The sequence below is a fragment of the Aythya ferina genome, assembly GCF_964211825.1.
Source record: "Aythya ferina genome assembly, chromosome: 2".
In the NCBI taxonomy this organism is placed as follows: Eukaryota; Metazoa; Chordata; class Aves; order Anseriformes; family Anatidae; genus Aythya; species Aythya ferina.
In genome coordinates this window covers 131085736-131106414 of record NC_140297.1, presented here as the reverse complement: position 1 = coordinate 131106414, position 20679 = coordinate 131085736, and the positions used below count along the sequence as shown (strand labels likewise).

Sequence of the window (20679 nt, the reverse complement as noted above, 5' to 3'; positions counted from 1 at the left end):
GCTTTGTTCATTCCTAAAATAAGCGTAGGTTAATCATTCAAATGTCAGCTGGCCTCCAACATCCACCCATGCTTCCATCCTGCGTGGAGAAGAGGCTTCTATTAGCAACCTGATCCTTCTTGTTTAAGAAAAAAAAAAAAAAAAAAAAAAAAAAAGCAAACCAAGAACCAAAATAATACCACTAATAAAACAGAACACAAACTGATTAACTATCAGCATTAAAACTCTCACCATGTCAGTCTGAGAGGAGATTAAGGCCGTTCCAAATACCATGAAGGGGTCGTGTGGGCTTTTACGTGACAGAAGAACTTAATGGAAGGCTTTTACATTTTAACTTGTGCTCCTTCTCAGGCAAAAGGATAACCACAAGCCAGACGCTGAATTTCAGTTTTCAGAGCAACAGGTAGGGGAATATCACCACGAAGAACACATGAGCAGGCACATCCTCAGTTGGACAGAGTTTTGTTTTTTCTGTGACCAGAAATAAGCTGAACTTTTGGGAAGGAAAGGAGAGGGGAAAGACTGCGAAGCTCAGTGACAGAAGATGTTGAACAGGTCGCTATAGAAAGGGGTATGGCAGCAGGGTGCAGGAAGGGAAGGGATACAAACTGCACAGCAGACACAGTTCCCTGTAATGAATCCAGCTTCTGTTTTCTTCATACATATATTACCACCAAAAACAGTGCCAAAGGAAGAAGAAAAGGAATAGGACTGCTTTTCTCCCCAACTTTTCTGACACTGACTGCTTACTCAGATCAATTCAGAAAAAGCCAGGAAGTAGATCAGATAAGCGATTAGGCCAGAGCTTTCAAGGATCGTAAAGAGAGCACTGGTAATCTACTGATACAATCTGGTTTGCTCTTAGAGAGCTGGATTTGTTGCTTATGTTAAGTAATGTGACAGGAAAAAAAAACAGTGCTGCCAAGAGTTACATACTGGCAAGGTAGAAGAAAGAAAATATATTGTACTGCTTGTTCCCAGAGCATTACTCACTCCTTTAACCTTGCTTCTGAAAAGGGGTCAAGGCAGATTACTTCTCAACTGCCTCTTGCAACACAAGTCTCAGACAAACTTAAGATATTTTGCCAGTGCAATCTTACAAATACTCCCCATACCACTCCCAAGTGCTCTTAATTTTTGCTAGCTCCCATTCATGAGAACTTGTTTACTGCCTTGATTATGGAGGCAGAACCATCATCAACTCACCCTGACAGATAACCGGCAATTGTTGCCAAATATATGATCTGTTTGTACAACTCGCTTATCATCACCCCCTCCAAAAATCCCCCCCAAGAAGGGGGTGCCACTCAGTCTGTCACTGCTTACAAAGCCAGTTTGCTGGTGTCTCCAGAAAGGCAACAACAGTGAAACACGAGAGGGTGAGAGCTATCCCCATCCACATCAGTTATGGGGGGGAGCTACTGGTCTCAGGGAACAGACTCGAGGAAGAGCTGAGATCAGAAGGAACCTCTGAAGGTCACCCAGTTCAACCTAGCTCACAGCAGGGCTAGCTTCAAGGCTGGATTATATGTTGCTTTGAACCCTACCAAGTGTTAAATATCCACAAGGATGGAGATTCAATAAACCGTCTGAGCAATCTGCTCCAACCCAACTGCTTTCATGGTCAACAACTTGTACCTGGGGAATGCCTCTTGCTGCAACTTGTGACAAGACTCTCGCCCTTTCACTGTGCACCTCTGAAAAGCAGCTGGATTCATTGTCTCCAGAATCACCTTAAGGCAGTTACAGACTGCAGGTAGATCCCCCTCGGGCTTCTTCGTGCTGAACAAATTCAGTTTCCCAGCCCCTCCTTCAACACGTTCTCCAGCCCCCTAACCACCTTAACTACCCCTACACTGGGCTCCCTCCAGTTTGCTGACTGACCTGGGCTGCCCAAAACTGGGCACGATATTTCAAGCATTGCATTGCCAGTCCTGAGTACAGGGGACTTGCCAGTCCTGCCAGTTTCTGCTAGTTCTGCCAGCATGAGGCCAGCCTTCGCTGCTGCTAGGCTGCGCCACTGATCACAGCGTTACTTGTAGTCATGACAAATACACCAAGAACCAGTATGTATTCAATTGCATTTATTCTTATGGAAGGACATAAGCACAGGTACCACTGCTATGTAAAGTGTTTTGAACAGAACAACTTTTTATGCTAAATAGTTGAAAGGAAATGTTAAGGAAGGAGTGTTTCAATTTGTGCTAGCTTCTCTAATTGCAGGCAATCTAAGAAGCAGCAGCACCACAAATGGCCAAACTGTTGTGCTAAACAGGTATCTCAGTATCATTTATTCCAGACAAACTGTGCCGAAGTCTGACTTTGTCCAGGAATACCGAGAGATTTTGTCTTTACACAGAGCTTTGAAGAAACACAAGGTACAAGATCAAGGCACAGATCTGTAAAAACACCGATCTATTTAAAAAAAATCAAACAGGAAAACCCTCCCAAACAAGCATGATATAAACTTGCTACGCCATAGTATTCTACTCATAGTATAAAGTTTCTACAACATGAACACATTTCTGGTTGGATATATTTACTGATACCTGAACGGGAACCAGCACAAAGAAGAAATGCTGCCTACTCCTCTACCCCACAAAACTACTCCAAGTCCTCTACAGCTCCAGAATTCACCCAGCACACAGAGCATGAGCAGCTGGGCAGCCAGAACTTAGCAGCAAAGAGAAACTGAAAACAGAGCTGAAAAGAGTGATTTTCGTTCAACTACATGCCACTTGGAACTTGCAACCTATTACACTACAGCTACCAACACTGAGGGTGACCTACCCCTTCCCTCAAACAACTAAAAAACAGCAAGCAACAACAAGAAACAAGCTATACTGGAGGAATTGAACAGCAATTGGTCAATTCATACTTCTACAAACTCTGATGTGACACGGCCACACTAGCACAAAAACTCTCACAGCGCATTATGGTATTTTAACTGAATCGAACAGCCCCATCGAGGCAGAAAACCTGCAGGTAAAATAAGGAACTTGTTGCTTTTCTGTACCATGTCAGCAAAGACAGGCATTACTGAGAGTCCTTTGCTTCATAAATGTCATCTGGGAGCAGGCAGACATGTGAAGACAAGAATGCAGGAAATAGTCTTGTTTTTATCCACAATCCCCCCCCCTTTTTTTTTTTAGGGTAATGGTTATCTGGAGGAAAAGAAAGTGCTTTTTAAGGGAAGTTGTACTCTTTATCTTCATGATAGTTCAGAAAAAAGCACCACAATGAAGCCATCTACAATCAAAGAGGATCTGAAACTTCTGGATCAAAAACACTTTCACTGCTCAGCATATGATTAAGTTAATTTGGTGTGACTTCCTGAGCTACATCTCTGAGGTGCAGGAGGGAATGCAGTTGAAGGAATAGCAGGGCTCACTTCTACAGCTGGAGCTGTCCCCCAAACAAATCAAGAAGATATGCAGCCCCTGTTTTTATTTATGTAGCTGTTCCCAGCATCATCACTATTTCATAAATAGTAGAGGTAGTGAAAAGATCAAGTCAACACTTCAGATCAATAACTTCTTAGAAGTGAATGTATTGCCTATGCTTCACTTACACTGAGAGAAAAAGCAGCTCTCCAGGCAGATGGCAAAGGCAAAAAGCAGAACTTGAACAATCTGTGCAATTAGATGACAGTGCAAATCTTGATCTGTATCCAAGTGCTCGTGGACACCACGTAACCTTCTTCCCCAACCCACCTGCCCTGACTTTTTTTTAATTTAAAAAAAAAAAAAACAATATATGAATACACAAAATATTCCTTAAAGTTATGAGGTCAGCGGTTGTCCATTCCACGAGAATCTACTCATCTTCAGGATCATCCCGAGGAGAGGTAAATTTACTGGGTAGGGAAGCAGTTGACTCCCAGGTGTTGTATTCTCTTTAAATGCCTTTCAAAACCCCTGGGGCCTTCATTTCCAGCTTACACAAGAAATGAAGCAAACAGAGAGGTTAAGTGTCCATTAAGCGACTTAAATCTTTCAATCAGGGCATCAGCCGGACGTCTGATGAAGATCTGACTGAGAGTCACAGAATCAGAAAAGAGGGGGAGAAAAATAAGCTTAGTTCCCTGTTAGTATACTTGTTTTCTTCCTAAATCAGACAGTCAAATGGGACTTACCTCTACAAGAAGTGTGTGTCCAGATAAGTCCCTCAGTCTCTGTTTCTTTAAATACAAAGTTACCCATTCTTACTGCAAAGTCCTGATCAAGTTATGACTTGAGGGAGCAGCATATGACAAGAACTGTGACTAGCACCACGTTTTTGTAAGCAGCTTGAGACACCGCTTGTAACATACTGGAAAAATAGTTGCTTTTATAGCAAACTGAATTCAAATCCTTAAGACCTACGAAATTATCCAGAAAACTCCTGTTCCACAGAGGGCTGTTTTTATCCTGTCCTTGTTATCTTTTGCCTTGAGCCCTGTCCAATCCAATGCATAACACAGCATTATATGGCCTGAAAATCATGCTAACAAGCGACCCAGTGTTAGCGTCATAACGCTACTGGAATACTCCATTAAAGTGTCTGTTAGAATCAACACGGTCAGCTCTGGAAAGCATAAGCAATACTTCTGTTGTGTTCTGAAGCCTAAGAATAGGACACACACTCCAAAAACCAAGCCCAAATGAAAAACAGATTCAAGAAGTGGTAATAAACTCACAAACAGACACTAAAAATACCAGTCAGAATCACTGAGCTTTTAAGAACTGCAAACTGACCCAGAGGTACTGACTGATTGCACGGTTATTTCCACCATGGTAAATGGTTAATTGTAGGATGCACCGTGGCTGTAAACAGTGCAGGCGTTTTTAAGATTATCAGCTAGAACAGAAAATAGCAAGATGGATGGTACCTTCAGCAGGGAGAGGCTCAGCTATTTTAATTAACGTAGCTAAAACTGGAGAGTGCTTGAAGGCTTCAGTAAAAGCAGATCAATGAAGAAAAATGTCACAATGAATTTAAAACCCATCTCAGCTTTATAGAGTTATTTGAAGCCCAAAGTGCTACTTCTTGCAGGAAAGGTGTTAAATATAAACTCACTGGCAACGCAGGGTGAGAGGAGGGAGAAGCTGACATACCCTTATGGATGGATGTCTGCAAGAAAACTCACCTTCAGCAGGCAGCAGTTTAGCACGTTTGCTTTACTGGGACACAAGGTGACAGCTCAGAAAACTTTTATTGTTGTTTATCTAATACTTACCTAGCAGTACCCAACTGGAAAGTCCATCTACTACACGATTCAAGGTAGTGGCTTTTGTTTTTTATCCTGTTCTAGTTTTTGTTTTTAAGTTTTTGTAATGAGAGGAATGTTCTTATATTGGCTTCCCTTCCAGTAAGCCTATGGTATTTCTCTCCCCTCACAAAAAAGCCAAACAACCTAAAACCACAGTCAAGGACACAGCAACTCACTTTGCATGTGATCAGACATCTAATAACCACAGCTGGTGTTAGTTATCCCAGAAGCACACTACAAAGCGTAACAGAAGCAGCTCATTTTCTCTTTTAGCAGCCAAAGGGAAAGTGAGAGTGTATTCCTTAGCTTGCATCACAAGAATTCACCATTCATTCTTTTTCTTCTAACTTCGTTGTTTTAAATCTGTTCCAGAAAACATTTTTTTGTGGATTTTTAACTTCCAGTGTCTTTTTTTTTTTTTGGTAGATTTTCATCTCCACAGGAAATTTAATCCACAACTGAGAAGTTATCATATAACCTGCAGGTTATTCTACAACCCATTCTTGACATTCTTCCAATTCTCCGTTCTTTATCCCTCTTCCTCCTCCCTCCTGCACCTTTTCTTGGGGCTGGAAGGAGCCATTAAAGACGAGAGCATTTTACAGAACAAATGCACTTAGCACCCAAGTAGCGCACAGGAAAAGCTAACAAGCAGCAGAGGAGGAAGAACGCTGATTGCTGAAGTACTGAGAACAGCTGAAAGTAAGCTGTACCAAGCCCTACTTCCAGCATCTCCTCATTTCAAACAACACACATAACACAAAAGAACTTCATTAAAGTAAAGGTCTTAATAGAAAAATATTAGATATGGCTTCCAAAATAGAATTAACATAAAAAAATATAATTACATACTTGGGATCACTTACGTTGAAGTCACAGTACCAAGGAGATCATTAATTGACACTGTTTCTTAGTTTAATAAATAAATTTACTTGTCCCCTACAATCACAGAGCTTTCAACGTCTGTCCAAAATTTTGGACAGACACCTCAGCACAAATTCACCATGATCCATGCCTCCACCACAGTTCTTTCCATCAAGATGTTGTGTGGAACATATTTTGTAGTTTAATTCTTCAGCACAATGAACGACTGGAAACCTTGGTATTTCTGTCCAAAAAAACCTGAGCAAGTTCAGAATTCATTTGATTGTTATTGCACTGCCCCCATCACCCCTTACTCCTCCTACATGAAAGGTCCAGAGCAGCTACTCAAGTTCTGTAGAATGTGTACAAGCATTTCAGTTTGTTGCAGGAGACACCACTTGTTAGATGTATACTTATTCTCTGTGATATTTCCAACAGTTAAAAAAAAGTTGACTGTCTACCCCAAATAAATCAGAAGTAGAAAAAACACATGCTAAATTGTGTCAGGAACTTGGTATTTGTGTAATTTATGGCACCTCAGGTCCCCCACTCCTGCTCCAGACTTTCTACTGCCCTTTCTCATGCCACTCCAGCTAAACGTGTTTCAGCAAGCAGCGTGGCCCGGCACAGGCAGATGTGTTATGTGGGTGCTGAAGACCCAGTATCCCCACTACGCACAGCTCTAGCTGCTTTACTTAAGGCTGTATCTAACCTGGTGCTGCAGACCCAACAGCTGTTTGTGGTTGACACACAACAGGCATGTTTCTCAAACACAGCTTTCATTTTCATTTCACGCAGAAGAAACCCTGTGCAGCCCAAGAATGCTTCACAATATGAATCAAAGTACATTAAGATCGGGAAATTCTCCTCACAAGTGTGTTCCCAAGCTGAACTGAACAGCTAGTGAGGACCTACCCTGAGTTCAGAGATTAAGGTTGCAGATAAGCAACCACCTTTTACACTCACAGAGCCAGTGTTAGCTCCCCAGCACAGCTGCTCCTCCAAATCTGCTCCCGTAGTGCCACTTGCTGACAACAGACATCTCCTGAACTGCCCGCTGCTGCTCCCACCAGACAGAGCTCCCCATAGGTCCTGTCCACACCACTCCACTGTCACATGCCATCGCGGTGCTCACGCATACATGACACACGGATCCGTTCTGGTACAACGCAGCACAGGCACCACGTGCCCTCTGCTGGACTGCTACCCACCCACTGCCTCTTCACACCTCAGCAGCTGCCAGCACCAGAGAAAGGCTCCACAGCACCGCGGGCAGAAGGGCTTCAGGGCCCCAGAAGATCTCATCTGGATTTCTCCAACCTTGTTTATCAACAAGACTGGGGGTACAGCAAGAAGCTAAGGCCATGCCTCCTTCCGCCAAACTGAATGTAGGTTTCTAGGCCTTCCTGAGAACTCAGGTTGCTTTCAACTGTGTTTTGTCACTGGCTTACAAAAATACTCTACGCCCACAGGTCTGAGTGACTTTCTTTTTCCTTAAGTTATTCTCCTCTTAATTCTACCTTGTGAGCCTGGGAGGCAGAGGACACCTACAGTCTCTTGACATGCTTGAAGGGGCCATTCATTTTAAAAGGCTTTAGAAACAGACGTGTCTAAAGAACTTTGTTCCAGCTATTTCTTAAATCTACCTTTAATTTAACTCTATTTGGGAGTCAACTCTGAAATTCAAGGTTCAGAGTCACACTTTCAAAGTTGCCAATCTGCCTGGAAGTGACACAGGTAAACAGCAGTATTTTAAGTATGTGTTTCAGCTACTCATATGATATAAAAGTAATTAAAAACTACACTACCCTGAATTCTAAATACACTGTGAACTGTCTGCTTAGAACTCTGTGACTGTGTTTATCTTTACATACATTTAATTTTATTCTAGCACTTACATTAACCAATATTCTTAAAAGAAAAAACAACGCTGGGAATCAAGTCACATTTCAAGATTTGCTTGAAAAACAGTTCAACAGTAAGATATTCTCTCTCCTGTAAGTCATCGTGGCATCTCTTTCCCATCTGCTTCTCAAATCTATGTGCTGTAAGAGTCAATATTATACTAGCCAGGATTACTCCTTGTGCATTTTCCCAGATATCCTTACAACAAGCAGTAGTGGAAGGTTTATTTCTGTTTCTTGTTGAGACTCAGGGACACGACCACAAAAATCTTTTGCCAGTGAAAGAAAATTATAAAGATAATCTCCATGCAGCCAGCTAGCATTATGACCCATCAGTTATTGCTCCTTGATTTTGTGCCTAACTGTAGCTACAGATCAAATATAGATGTGAAGATTTCAGCTCCTACTAGTTGGCAGGGATCTGCAACCCAACAGTCAGTTGTAAAAAGTATGTTATATACCACATGGCATGGGCTAAGGCAATTCTTTTCTCTAGCTGAAGACACATTGCTGCAACCCAAGAGAGAGAATCAGATTGCTGAATTATCCTAATTGTGTGCTAATTTTTAGTAAAAGACCCTAACACAGCCTTATAAAAATTACATAGTAGCGTACTTTATTCAAAAAATCAGTTTTCAAATAATGACTGATGCTACACGATATTTACCTGCTTCTTCTTTAATAAATGACAAATCTTCTTCTGGATACGGGACTGATGGTTGCAACACTGAGCAATCTTCCGAGTTCTCTTCAGTATTAGGTGGTATATTATAAATAAATCTCTTTGCAGTTTGGTTTTTCCTTCTTGCTTTTCCGGGTTCTTGAACTGATTGTCCCTGTGAGCCCATGTCATTCCACACAAAAACTTTTCCCTCTCCTTGAGATTCACTTTCAGCCATTTCAGGTGAGCTGTCCTGGACCCAACTGCAGTCATTCATTTGGTAGCTTTCAATTTGGGCCTCATCAATAGAGTAACCATCGTTCTCAGTTTTTATGCTGCTTGCCAAGTTGGTAAGGTTTCGTGTTGCCCAGAAACTGGCAACTTTCTGATCCCTTGGAGACATACCATCCCTGCTAACAGATCTTCTGTTATAATCCACCACAACGGTCTCTGGAGCTTCTGATTTTATACTTATGTTTAAGGCATCTTTAATGAAATTGCGGCAAGACTGGACAACCTCCGTCATCTGAAGGTAGCTGGCCACTGACATCACTTCAATGGCATTTTGGCTCGTAAGCACGAGGTTCCCGGAATACAAGAAGTCCAAGATGACAGAAAAACCTTGAACAGCAACAACATCTAAATAGGTAACAGTGGTTTGGTTACGGCTTTCTTTGTTTGTAAAGCAATACAGAGTCTTAAAGAAGCGGCTGCCTGCAACCAGGATGTTCTTGTGAGCTCTGAAGACCCTCCCACTCACCACAATATTGACATCACAAAGAATGCCTTTCTTCCTCTGCTCGTTTAGTTCTTGCAGGAGCTGATAGCAGTAAGAGTTCTCATTTGGCCTGCTGTTAAAATCACAGTATCCTTCATTATTCAGTTCCGACGGTAACTCTGACTCCTGGAATCAGAAAAAAAACATAATTAGCTCTTAATGAATGTTCTTAATCATACAATGCTATTATAAGGATACGAAACTAAACTTAGAAATATATACATATATATATATATCTATAAATAATCTTGGTCATAAAGACAGGCTGGAATATATAATTAAAAAAATACTTCTGTAAACTGAGAGTCGTGTTCTCATTCCACCCCCCACTCTCCCATTTGGAACAAAAACAGAACTAGCAGAATTGCCCTAAGGACAAAGGAAGTAAAATTGGGGCCAAAAGTAAGGTAAGATTTAGTTGAGCACTAAGTACTTGTCTTTGTTAAGCCATATACATTAACGATGTGGAGTTCCTTTCCTAAGATTTAACTACGTGGTTCTCACATATCCAGTTCTTTGTTTTTCCTTAGAACTCTCCACTTTAACAGGTCAAAAGACAACCATGATAATGGATTCAACATTTGCTTAGGCTGAGAGATGAATATATAACGTCTTATCTCCCAACCTATACCTGTTTTATATGTTCTAAGGAAAACACATTGTCAGAGTAGTTATAACAACAGCTAGATTTCTTCTACCGTTCTACAAATTAGGGTGCTTTTAAAAATTATTTTCTCATTGTGCAGGTATAGTATTAAATAGCTGTATTAGAAGACAAGTGGACAGAAAACTGCAGGTGACCAAACCAAAGTTAAGCAACATTATCTAAGACTTTCTTGAATCAAACTTCACTGAAACTTCCTAGTAGCAACATCTTTAACTGCTAAATATTTCATCATACAGACAATACATATGTGTCTCTCTACAACCTTTCCAAGAAGAGATCTCAGAAGTGACTTCAAAAATCTCCTAACAGTAGCATCAAACAATCCAACACCAAGAAATGAGTTATTAAAGATTAGTTCAGGCAGAGGCTGATGAGTAACAAGAAGTCTTTACAGCACTTGGGCAATTTGTAACTGATGTTTAGACAGTGATGATTCAGATGTGGTACAAAGCAGCAGCTAGAAGCAAGCAGAAAGTAACAGGCTGGCATGTTTGAGACCATACTTATACTGATTGATCAGTGCTGCCATCAAGAGCACTGATGATGACAGGGTTGTTTTTGTGCTGGATCTCTAAGACTCTCTCCTCTTTTCTAGCAAAAAAAGAACAGTTCAGAACTGTCTGGTTCCAAAATGATTTTGAATGAGAGAAAAGTATATTTTGCCAGTGATGTCTTTTGTTTGTTTCCTCTGTTTAAAAACAAAACCAAAAAAGAGACTCACAGGTATTAAAAAAGGTAGGGGTATTAAAGGCTCCACTGCCTCGGTATTACAGGTCTGATACAGGTAATGGGCTTTCAAGAACCCGTAACGTATACTGGGGCTGAAATATATTGTAAAGCAAAGTACTCCCCTTATTTTGGGGCTACAGCAGCTACATGTATATCAAAAAGCTGCTTTCCACTACAGAGGAATTAATGCATTAAATAAGTACTCACATCAAGACACAGCCCCAGTGCTTATCACCGGGATGCCAACCGAGCAGCTGAGGTTGAACTACCCCCTCCCAAAAGGGATTTTACATCTACAAGCAGCAAATAATGCCCAGAGTAATCAAGAGAGAAAGTTTTCAGCATTTCGTGCAGACAAAGTTCAGTTTGCTGTCGCATTCAAGTTGTTTCTAAATCTCTTCTTAGAAAGTACCCAGCAGCAATTAGGTTTTTACATGAAAACAATCAACAGATCTTTGTCCAGCCTCAGCTTTTTTTTTAATATATACCTTTTTACACTTTTTTTTTTAAATGTGTTTCTTTAAATTGCTCTCTGACAAAAACAAATACTCTCCCAGATCAGGGCGCAGAAACAGGAATGACATCCCAGATGTGCAACAACTAAGTGTGACATTAAGTTCTGGGGATTTCAGATCTGGACCAAGTTGCTGTCGCCAGGTAGCACTGTGTAGGTTCAAAGTGCTGATCACCCTGACTTTGGATCAGATTAAAACAAAAAAGATGATACCAAAGCGTTGTCACTCTTGTCCAAACCAAGCACCAGTGACTTGCGTCGTACACAGCAGACGTCGGGTACAGGCTACAATAGCTGATAGAATTTTGTTATTTGGGAGCATGTTAAACACCACGCAAAGCTTAAAAATAATCTGCAGGAGGCAGATTACAGTGTCTTTTTTACAATGTCTGATTACAGAGAAGTGATAGAGTATGTTTTAACTGAGGATGTGTATGCAGTCAATCCAGCTGAAAAGTGAGATTTACAATGCAGCTTTTCTTTAAGAAAATGACAAGCCAGCATGGTAAAAAGGACTTGCAGATTTATGTGCTACGGAAAGAGGGCTGAAGTCTTCATTATGAAAATGGAAGGCTGAGTGGAAGTAAAAGACATCGTGTAACTAACATCTGAAATACAGATGGGGGTGTTCAGGCAAAGAGATGTGCTTACCCCAGGCACCCAGAGCTTTACAGAATGGGGTGCATAAAGATTTTTTTCAAGCTGACTGTAACATTGATCACAACTGCCTAACTGCTGCTATGGGAGCAGCTAATCTTAATGCTGCACCGCAAAAAAAAGCAAAAGCCCTAACATCCCAACAGTTAATAAGTCTATGGAAACCAAGCATTAGCATTTACTATGAGAAAGATGGAAGAAATGTAATAACCCCCTTGGAGAGTTTCAAGCATCTCCTCTCTGAGCAGAACAGGTACAACACACTCTAATATTAGAGTTACAAAAATAATTACAGAAAAAAAAAATCAAAGTTATCTTCAAGATTCTATTACCCCTGTTATGTTCATAGCAATCATCATAAGGGTAATGTTTTTCTGGTGAGAAACACAAGCTAATATTTCCTTAGATGCCAAGTTATATTTTCAGAATGCAGACAAAAGTATTCCCTGGCTGAAGTTATCTCAACCACTTTACCTTTAAAAACTCGTAAGAAAACTAGAAAATGAAGAATTGTGTTCTCATGTGTGGAATTTACAGAGTAAGTTTGAAAAGCTTCAGTCTGCGTGCAACACAAAGTGGTCTAACAGAACCCAAACTGCTCAGAGAAACTAATATTGAGCTCATTTCCAATTCACATGTCTCTGAATATATGCATAGATAAATGACTCTTTCATATGTACAACTCACTAATTAAACCTGCCTACAAGCTAATAGCTGAAAGAGACGATCAAAAACTGCTACTAGAAACTGGCTTTTCTTTCCCTTCTGTGCCATCAGCATGCTCTGCCTCCTGGGAGAAAGAGCGGGGGGAGGTTAGCAAAAACAACCCCAGCAGATTCCACCCCAGCTGTATCCATCCAAAAAGTAGTTTTGCCACATTTTTGTAATCCCTTTCCCATTACCACACCTTGCTCTATGCTATCTTTTCTATACCCCCAAATCAATTCGCAACCTGAAAAATGGACCTTGTAACAGAAGCGAGCTGTCAGGAATTTCTCCAGCACATGCAGCTACAGAGGAAAATTATCTCGTAAAACGGTCTTATCAGCTCCACTGCTGTCTGACGTGCTGCAGCATCACCCAAAACGCAGCGATTCGGAGTTGCGACGCCCCTGCCCGACACCCGGTTGAGCAGCTCCATGTCGGGTGGGAGCACTGCACAAAGCTAGGGCAGGCGGGAGTCCCTGCCCCGAGGTCCTGACTCCCTCCTCGCTGCTCTGCTCTGCTGTGAGTAACTCAAGAAGTTAACTTAGACCACTACAATGCCACTTTTGCATCTGAAGCACGATGACTTCTATTCATCACCGCTCACACAAAGCAAACAATTACAGTTCACATGGAAAAAATAACACATCAAAGGCCTTCCTCCTCTTGGAGAGCTTCTGCTTTAAACCAACATGCCTGTTAGGCTGGAGAAAGCTTTTCTGGCAGTACTGCCAAAGCTCAGCTTCAAATTATGTCCAGAGAAAAAAAAAATGGTTTAAGAAACAGCTTTAAAGAGAGGAGCCGACAACTGCCGATAAATCTGCAACTCATGGATCTAAATTCATCACAGAATTAAAATATTTTGCTGTCATTTCCCAGTGTCTTTTTTTTAAAAAAAAATAAAAATGGAACTAAGTCCATTTTCTAAAAAACCTGAAAGTAGTTCCTTGCTGAATTTTATCTCTCTCTAAACTTTAACACGGAGAGAGATTATTTTAAAAACTAGATGAGAAAGAAAGGAGTTAAGATTTTGGTCTTAGGACGAAGCACCAACCCCTGACAGTTCCATACCCTTGAATTACAGCAGCTGCAACCACTTGTGATGTATTTTGGCATTCCAAATTAAACGTATCCCAAAAATAAACTGAAATCATCACTCACTTCTTCATGTGTAATATCCAGCAGACCTATAGAAATTTCCACTGCTTTACTGTCTCAACACCTACAATTTCCTTCCCGCTCTCCAAGAGTGGCACTACGCCATATGTTTATTAGCAGCTGCTAAACATGCCCTGCAGTTGAAGCTTGTCAAGTCAAGAATACATATGTGTTGTCTCTAAGACAAAGACCAAAAGATCTCTCCCAAATTTCATTAAATTTCAAAGGCTTTGCTGCCTCATTATGCGCGTTGGAAATATGGTCAGGGTACACATTACCTACTTTTGTTCCGAGTATCTGGCAGCGAGGCATTAAGATAAAAATTATGGCGATTGTTTTGGTATTAAATTAAACATATGGATCAAGATAAGTGGACGTGCTATTAAAAACGTGAAAGGATATGAAAACTAAACAAACCGTGCAAAGAAAACAGTTATTCTTAATCATATTTGCAATAAGGCAAGTGTAACCCAGAAGTGCACCACAAAAAAAAACAACTACAGTAACTCTTGAAAAACTGCAATTCCTCCCTTGTAGCAAGTTTTTCACTGCAGTGGGATTGCACAGGGATGCATCCAGCACTGTTTTCTACTCAGAATCACCACTCTCTAGAGGTACTGAAAGCTTACTTTGTCCAAACCTTATCATTAGTAAGTACAAAAGAACCACTGACGCATCTTACCTATCCGTTTTCATTCATTATTACAGTTACTACCATTATTTTTTCTCAAGTTATCAGTGGCAGAAAGGCAGAGGCTCATTTTTATGAGGATTCCCATGACAGTGAAAGGTTAATCTTCAAATATAAGCAACACATTAACTTTTAGGCTACCGTGACGTGCAAGATAAGATTCTTCCCTCCTCTCCAATATTAAATGTTGTGATACAACAGGGATGGAAGGTCAGAAGGAAAGAGCATTAAGTCTAGTAGGAAAAAAAAAACAACACCTGGAATATGTTTTATTTACACATAGCTAAGGGCTGTAAGAGAAACCTCCAACTGTGCCACCAAGTAGCATTATCTAGTGAGATGGAGGCTGCACAGCGACAGGACATACCTTTGCAGGGTAATCATTCACAACAGGATGGCACAGAACATACCACACTAACACTGAACAAAAAGAATGTTTTTGAAACGTTAAGAGATAAAAGAAATCACAAACGAGAGCTTCAAAATAGAAGCTGAAGGTATTTCAGGCAAGTCAGGCCAAAATACTGCAGAGAATAGCAAAACTCAGATTGCAGGAAACTGATAAAGCGACCTCCTGCCATGGGACGTGCGTAACAACAGGGGCCCTAGAATTTCAGTCCGTGAATGCAGTAACTGTAGAGGCAGCATTACTCATCTTAAACGCAAACGCTGCACTTCTAGACCCAAAATACTGTCTTGGATAACTGGTATTACTTCGTAACTTTTTTTTTCTTTTTGAAGTGCTGCGGGAGTTTTAAATTAGATCTGTATCCCTTTTCTGACTGGCTCTAAGAAAAGCTATGCTCACCTAACTTTTTATCCGTTGTTCTGATGCCCTACCCAACCCATGAGAATAGCAGCTCTTGTCCAAGGTACCCTGAGCTCCTTAAAGTGCTCGAGCGACACGCTCAATTTAAGTGCTGCGCTGTGAGTCGGAGCCCAGATGCATCAGTGCAGCCACGGCGGGCATTTTAATGAAAACTCAGCTCTGAACAGCGAGAGCAGAGCAGTCAGGGATTAATTCCGGCTAACAGCTCGGCTTCGATCTGACAGGTCAAGCAGTAACCTAACCTGGAGCGCAGCAGCTTGTGCCTGCTGGCAACTTTACTGCCAGTTAGCCAATCTGAGCGAACTTCTGCAGTGCAGACATCCTTTGGGAGAAAGGCTGCAGGCGGCTAGTGATTCGGCAAGGCTATTCTTTAGAGCATACGCGGGTGAAAAGCTCTCAGTTAGCCCTGCATTACACAGAAGAGAAGCCCAGAAATGCAGTAATTTTGAGTTCGGCAGGGAGCGCGAAGAGTTTCACCAGTCCGAAAGCACCGGAGGCGAGCTGGCATATTACGGTGGCTTTCGGGAAACCACATGTTTATCTCAAACAAACACCAAGTTGCGACTGCAGATTTCTGGCAAAGTAACTCCAATCTAAAGGACCGCGTTCGGCAGAGAGATTTACAACGGGGAGGCGCAGCCCGGAGTCACCCGAGCAAGGCACCAAGCGCAGGGCGTCGGAAGGGCCCCGAAGGAGCGGGATTTCGTGCTGCCGAGCTCCGGCCGCTGCCCTCCTCCCCCGGGACCGCAGGAGGAAGCGGTGCCCGGCGCCTTCAATCAGTGCAGCGCCGCGGGCTGCCCTGGCTTACCTCGGCGGCACGAAGGACGGACAGACGGGCTCGGCAAGGGGCACCCACTGCCCCCATGCGCCGAGGCCGGCCGCAGCCGCGACAAACACAGGAAGCCGCGTCAAGGAGCCCGTACACGTGGGCAAGCGGGGATTAAAAAAAAAAAAAAAGAAAGAAAGAAAACAACAAAAGCCACAAAACTGGGCGAAAGGGGAGGCCGTCCCTCCCCCCTCAGCCCCCCCCGCGTCCCCTACCTGCTCGGCGCTGCCCGGCTCGTTGAGGCGATGCTCGGCGGAGAGGTGGTGCCGCAGCAGCAGGGCCCGCTTGTAGTTGCGGGTGCCCTTGCAGAGCTCGTCGTGGCCCCCGGGGACGGGGCCGCCGGCCAGGATCAGCTCGGGGGGGGCGGCGGCGGCCGCGGCGGCGGTGCACCAGGCGCAGGACATGAGGCCGGTCTCCTGGCAGTAGTAGAGCCATGGGAACTCCTTGAGCCAGGAGCCCTGGAAGGAGATGTGCAGCTTCTGCAGCAGGGACTTGGGCCGGGCCAGCGGGAAGTGCTTGATGCTCTCCCCCTCCCCCGCGCCCACGCTGCTGCCCTCCGCCTCGTCCCCTCCGTCGCCCCCGGACCGCCTGCTGCTGCTGCAGCTGCCGCCCTCGGCGCCGCTGCCGTCGCCCAGGCTGCCCCCTTCGCCGTCCTCCTCGTCGTCGCTGCTGTCGCTCAGCGAGCCGCCGTCCTGCACCAGCTCCTTGCCCTCCAGCAGCCCCTCCGGCTCCAGGCCCTCGGCGCCCTCCAGCTCCAGCTCCTCGTCCGCCCCCCGCCCGTTGAAGTGCTTCCGCGGCCAGGCCGAGGCCTCGCAGCCATTGTTAGCGGCGGGGGGGCCGCCGAGCAGCCCCCCGCCGCCCCGAAAGGCCAGCGTCCGGCGGTTCCGCTCGGCGAACATGGGGCCGGCGGCGGCGGCAGCGGCGGCGGCGGGGGGCGGCGAGGCGGCGGCGGCGGGGGGCGGCGGCAGCAGCAGCAGCTCCTTCTCGTCGCCGGCCGCCTCCAGCTCCTCGGCCTCCAGCCCCTCCAGCTCCACTTCCTCGTCCGCCCCGCGCCCGTTCAGCGCCTCGGGGGCTTGCGGCTCCCAGGCCTCGCCCGCTCCGGCCCCACCTCCTCCTCCTCCTCCTCCCGTCGCTGCCGCCGCCGCCGCAGCCGCCGCCGCCGCCGCCGCGGTGAGCAGGCCGCCGCCCCGGAACGCCAGCGTCCGCCGGTTCATCTCCGCGAACATGGCGTGCGCCCCCCGCCCGTCGTCGTCGTCGTCGTCGTCGTCGCCGCCGCCGCCGCCGGGGAGGAGGCAGCGGAGGGTGGGAAGCGGAGGGAGGGGGGCGGCGGCCGAGGGAAACAAAGTCCGGCCCCCCCCCGGCTCCGGCCTAGCTGGGCGCCGCCGCGGGCTGCCCACAATGGATCCGGCTCGGCGGCGGCAGGCCCCGGATCAGGCCGAGCGGCAGGGCGAACAACGGACCGCTCCCACAATGCACCGGGGGGCCCGCCGCAGGGGAGGGGGAGCGCGAGCGGGGGGCGGCGGCGGCGGCGGGAGGGGAGGGGAGGGAGGGGAGGGAGGGGGGGGGGCGGGCGCGCGACAGCTGGGGCGCGTCACGCGACCCCGCCCCGCCCCCCTGAGCCCCCCCCTCCTCCTCCTCCTCCTCCTCCTCCTCCTCCTCCTCCTCCCCCCCAAGCCCCCCGCCCCGAGCCCCCCCCTCCTCCCACTGCGCACGCGCAGCGGGATCCCCCCTCTCCCCTCCCTCCCTCCCTCCCGTCCCTCCCTCCCTCCCGTCCCGGTTTTCTTTTCCCGGTCCCGTCCCGGGATAACGGCAGCGAGCACCGAGCGCCCGCCCGCCCCGGCCAGCCGCCTGACGGAGCGGCCGTTAGCGCCCGTTAGCGCCCGTTGGGGCCGTTGGGCGCGTGCGGGACCGTTAGGCGCCCGGCACGTGCCGCGCCTCGCCGCCGCCGCCGCCCCTGCCCACAGCCCCGCCCACAGCCCCGCCCCGCCCCGCCCCGCCCGGCGGCGAAGGGGTTAAAGTCGATAATTAAAAACCGTGAAGTGGAAATAAAGCTGAAATGAAATTAAAGCTAAAGTTAAAATAAAGCTGAGATCAGTAAAAAGGAAGCACCGGGCAGGGGGAGGGTGGGTGTGGGGGGCTCACACGGCCGGCAGCTGGGTGCCCCACAGAGAAAGGGGAGCAAATATGTGAGGAAAGGCGTTTTGGGGCAAAACCAGACAGTTTTGTGAGGAGAACTGGGGCAAAACCAAGCGGTTCTGGGGCAAACACCAGTGAGAAGAGACAGCAACACCACAGCAGCAGAGGCACCAAGGCCATCACGGGGCGCCTGACCTTGTGTGGGGCATCCCACCCATGGCAGGGCATTGGCGCTAAGCAATGTTTGGAGTCCTTCCCACCCAAACCATCCACGGGTTCATGGCACCACACGTGGGCAGACCCATGGCCGGCCGAGCCCCCCACCCCCTGTCCCACTCGTGGCGTTTCGGGGCCTGCAGTGCCCCTTTGGCTGGCGCCGCAGGTTTTGTGGCTGCACGTGTTCAGCGACACAAAAGCTAATCCTCCGCCTCAAAGCGCTCCGAGAGCTCGCTCCTTTCAGTACCGTGAAAGGCACGGGGAGAGAAATGACCTAAAGCTCTGAGGAGAGTTTGCCGTAAATGCTGTAAATGCTGTAGGTGGTGCCACAAAGCATGTCACGTTCCTTCCAAAGAATTGAGAAAAAGGAGACTTTGGGTGGAAAATTAGTTTCCACTGGTTAAGAAATTCGTCCTACAATTGCAGGGGTGAGGGGAGAGCCGCCCATGGATAAACACCGAAGCCGTCAAAGGCAGTGTCGGGTTTCCAGGAGGGATGCTCTAAATTTAGGCGAGGGGTGAGAGGAGGGACGGGAGATAAAGCGTTATGAAATTTGCTGTGCCTCGGCGGGGCACAGGGTGGAGGTAGCGATTCAAACCTGGGTCCACCGAAGCGAAAGCTTCCCGTGGTGCAGCGTCCATACAGCACGGAGGGGACTGGTGGCTCGTCCACTTTAGGCTGTGCGTTGCGTCCTACAGCCCTACAGCTCACAGTCCTTGTCTGTACACATCCATCCACTTACAGCTGCCTCAGCACCTGCCTGTGTCTGAACTTCTTAGCCGTTTGAAAATTGTGTTGGGGTTAAAGAAATGCGTGGTGCTATGGAGTATTTCTTACTGAATGTAGGTTGTCGGCAACCAGTGCAGGTTGCTGTGAGCTTACACGAAGAATCCCTGCCTGGACTCATGCATAAGGTAGGGGGAACGTACCCTGAATCCCTCATGAGGGCTTGAAATGGGCATCTCGGAGTGAGCTGGGATGCCCAGACAGCACAGGAGGAGCTGGAGGATAACAAGCTATAGGTCCCAACGCTGGACTGCAGGGATAATCTGCATTTAAGTGCAGTGGGTAATCTAGAATGCTAATAAAATTGATAGAGAATCATAAAATAATTTAGATTGGAAGAAACCTCTGGAGTTCAAAGCGGGGCCGACCCCAGCGTTGCAAGAGGCTGCTCGGGGACAACATCTCAGAGTCTCCTGGACTGTTTGCACAGAAAACATTTAGTAGCACAGCTCCTCCCAAATCACCTCACCGCTGTCTTGCTTTGCCAGCTCTCTATGAGGGGTTCCTCCTCCATTCAGAGTGCTCAACATGGGCAACTTAAACCATTGTGGCTAATTTAATTGGTCATTAATGGCCTCATGACAACAGACTTTATATTGTAGTGGTGAATTTGATACTTTTACTCTGTGTCTTCATGGACACAGGTCTCACCAGGTAATCTTAACTTTTGCATAGCAGTCTTGTCACTGAGTAAGTCACAAAAAAAAAAAAATCGCTTATCTTTGCTGCAGAAGTTTTTATTTTTAGACTGCTTGGGTGCAAATGCGGTTTTATATTATATTCATGATGGGACTAAATATTTCAAAAAGCATCCCGAGATGCTGTAGCAAGAATGCATTTATTTTGTAGTAACATTAATTCACTGTTCCTTCATCAACAGTTTTTCAGTTCCCCTATCAAACCCATGTGCTACGAAGGTTCCTAGGTAGAAACGATCACTGATGTGCAGCTTGTGGTGATTTTTAGCACACCTTTTTCCCCTGTAGTCTCTTGAGAGTCAGTGGTGTTTAGTACCAAAGTTCATGTGTTTGGACAACAACTAGAATCTCTTTCCTGTTCCATTTTTTGATGGGACAGTATAGGAAAGAACTCTGCAGTGGTTAACTGCCCTAGTCCTGCAGACAGCAGAACTGGTTTGTTCAGTCTCAAATCTAATCCTACAGATAAAGCATGCAGCTTTCTTATTTCTCTGATAGCCCCTTGGTTCTTTCTGCTTCTTTCTCCTATACTGCAGACAGGCATGCAAGTCTCCCACGGTTCGTTGGTTTAAAAAAAAAATAAAAAAATCATAAACTGATTCAGCTTCC

At 45.8% G+C, this 20679-nt stretch overlaps 1 protein-coding gene across 1 annotated transcript in view; it reads right to left on the bottom strand.

The window, feature by feature from the left end:
- ZBTB10 (zinc finger and BTB domain containing 10) overlaps positions 1-17787 on the bottom strand; it is a 28074-nt gene extending 10287 nt beyond the window's left edge. Inside the window, exons 1-2 of the mRNA XM_084511221.1 lie at positions 16450-17787; positions 8687-9584 (exon numbers count right to left, since the gene is read on the bottom strand). Coding sequence (XP_084367347.1) covers positions 8687-9584; positions 16450-17460 — 1909 coding nt within the window. The 5' untranslated portion in view covers positions 17461-17787. The remainder of the gene's footprint in view (positions 1-8686; positions 9585-16449) is intronic.
- Positions 17788-20679: the final 2892 nt, after the last annotated feature.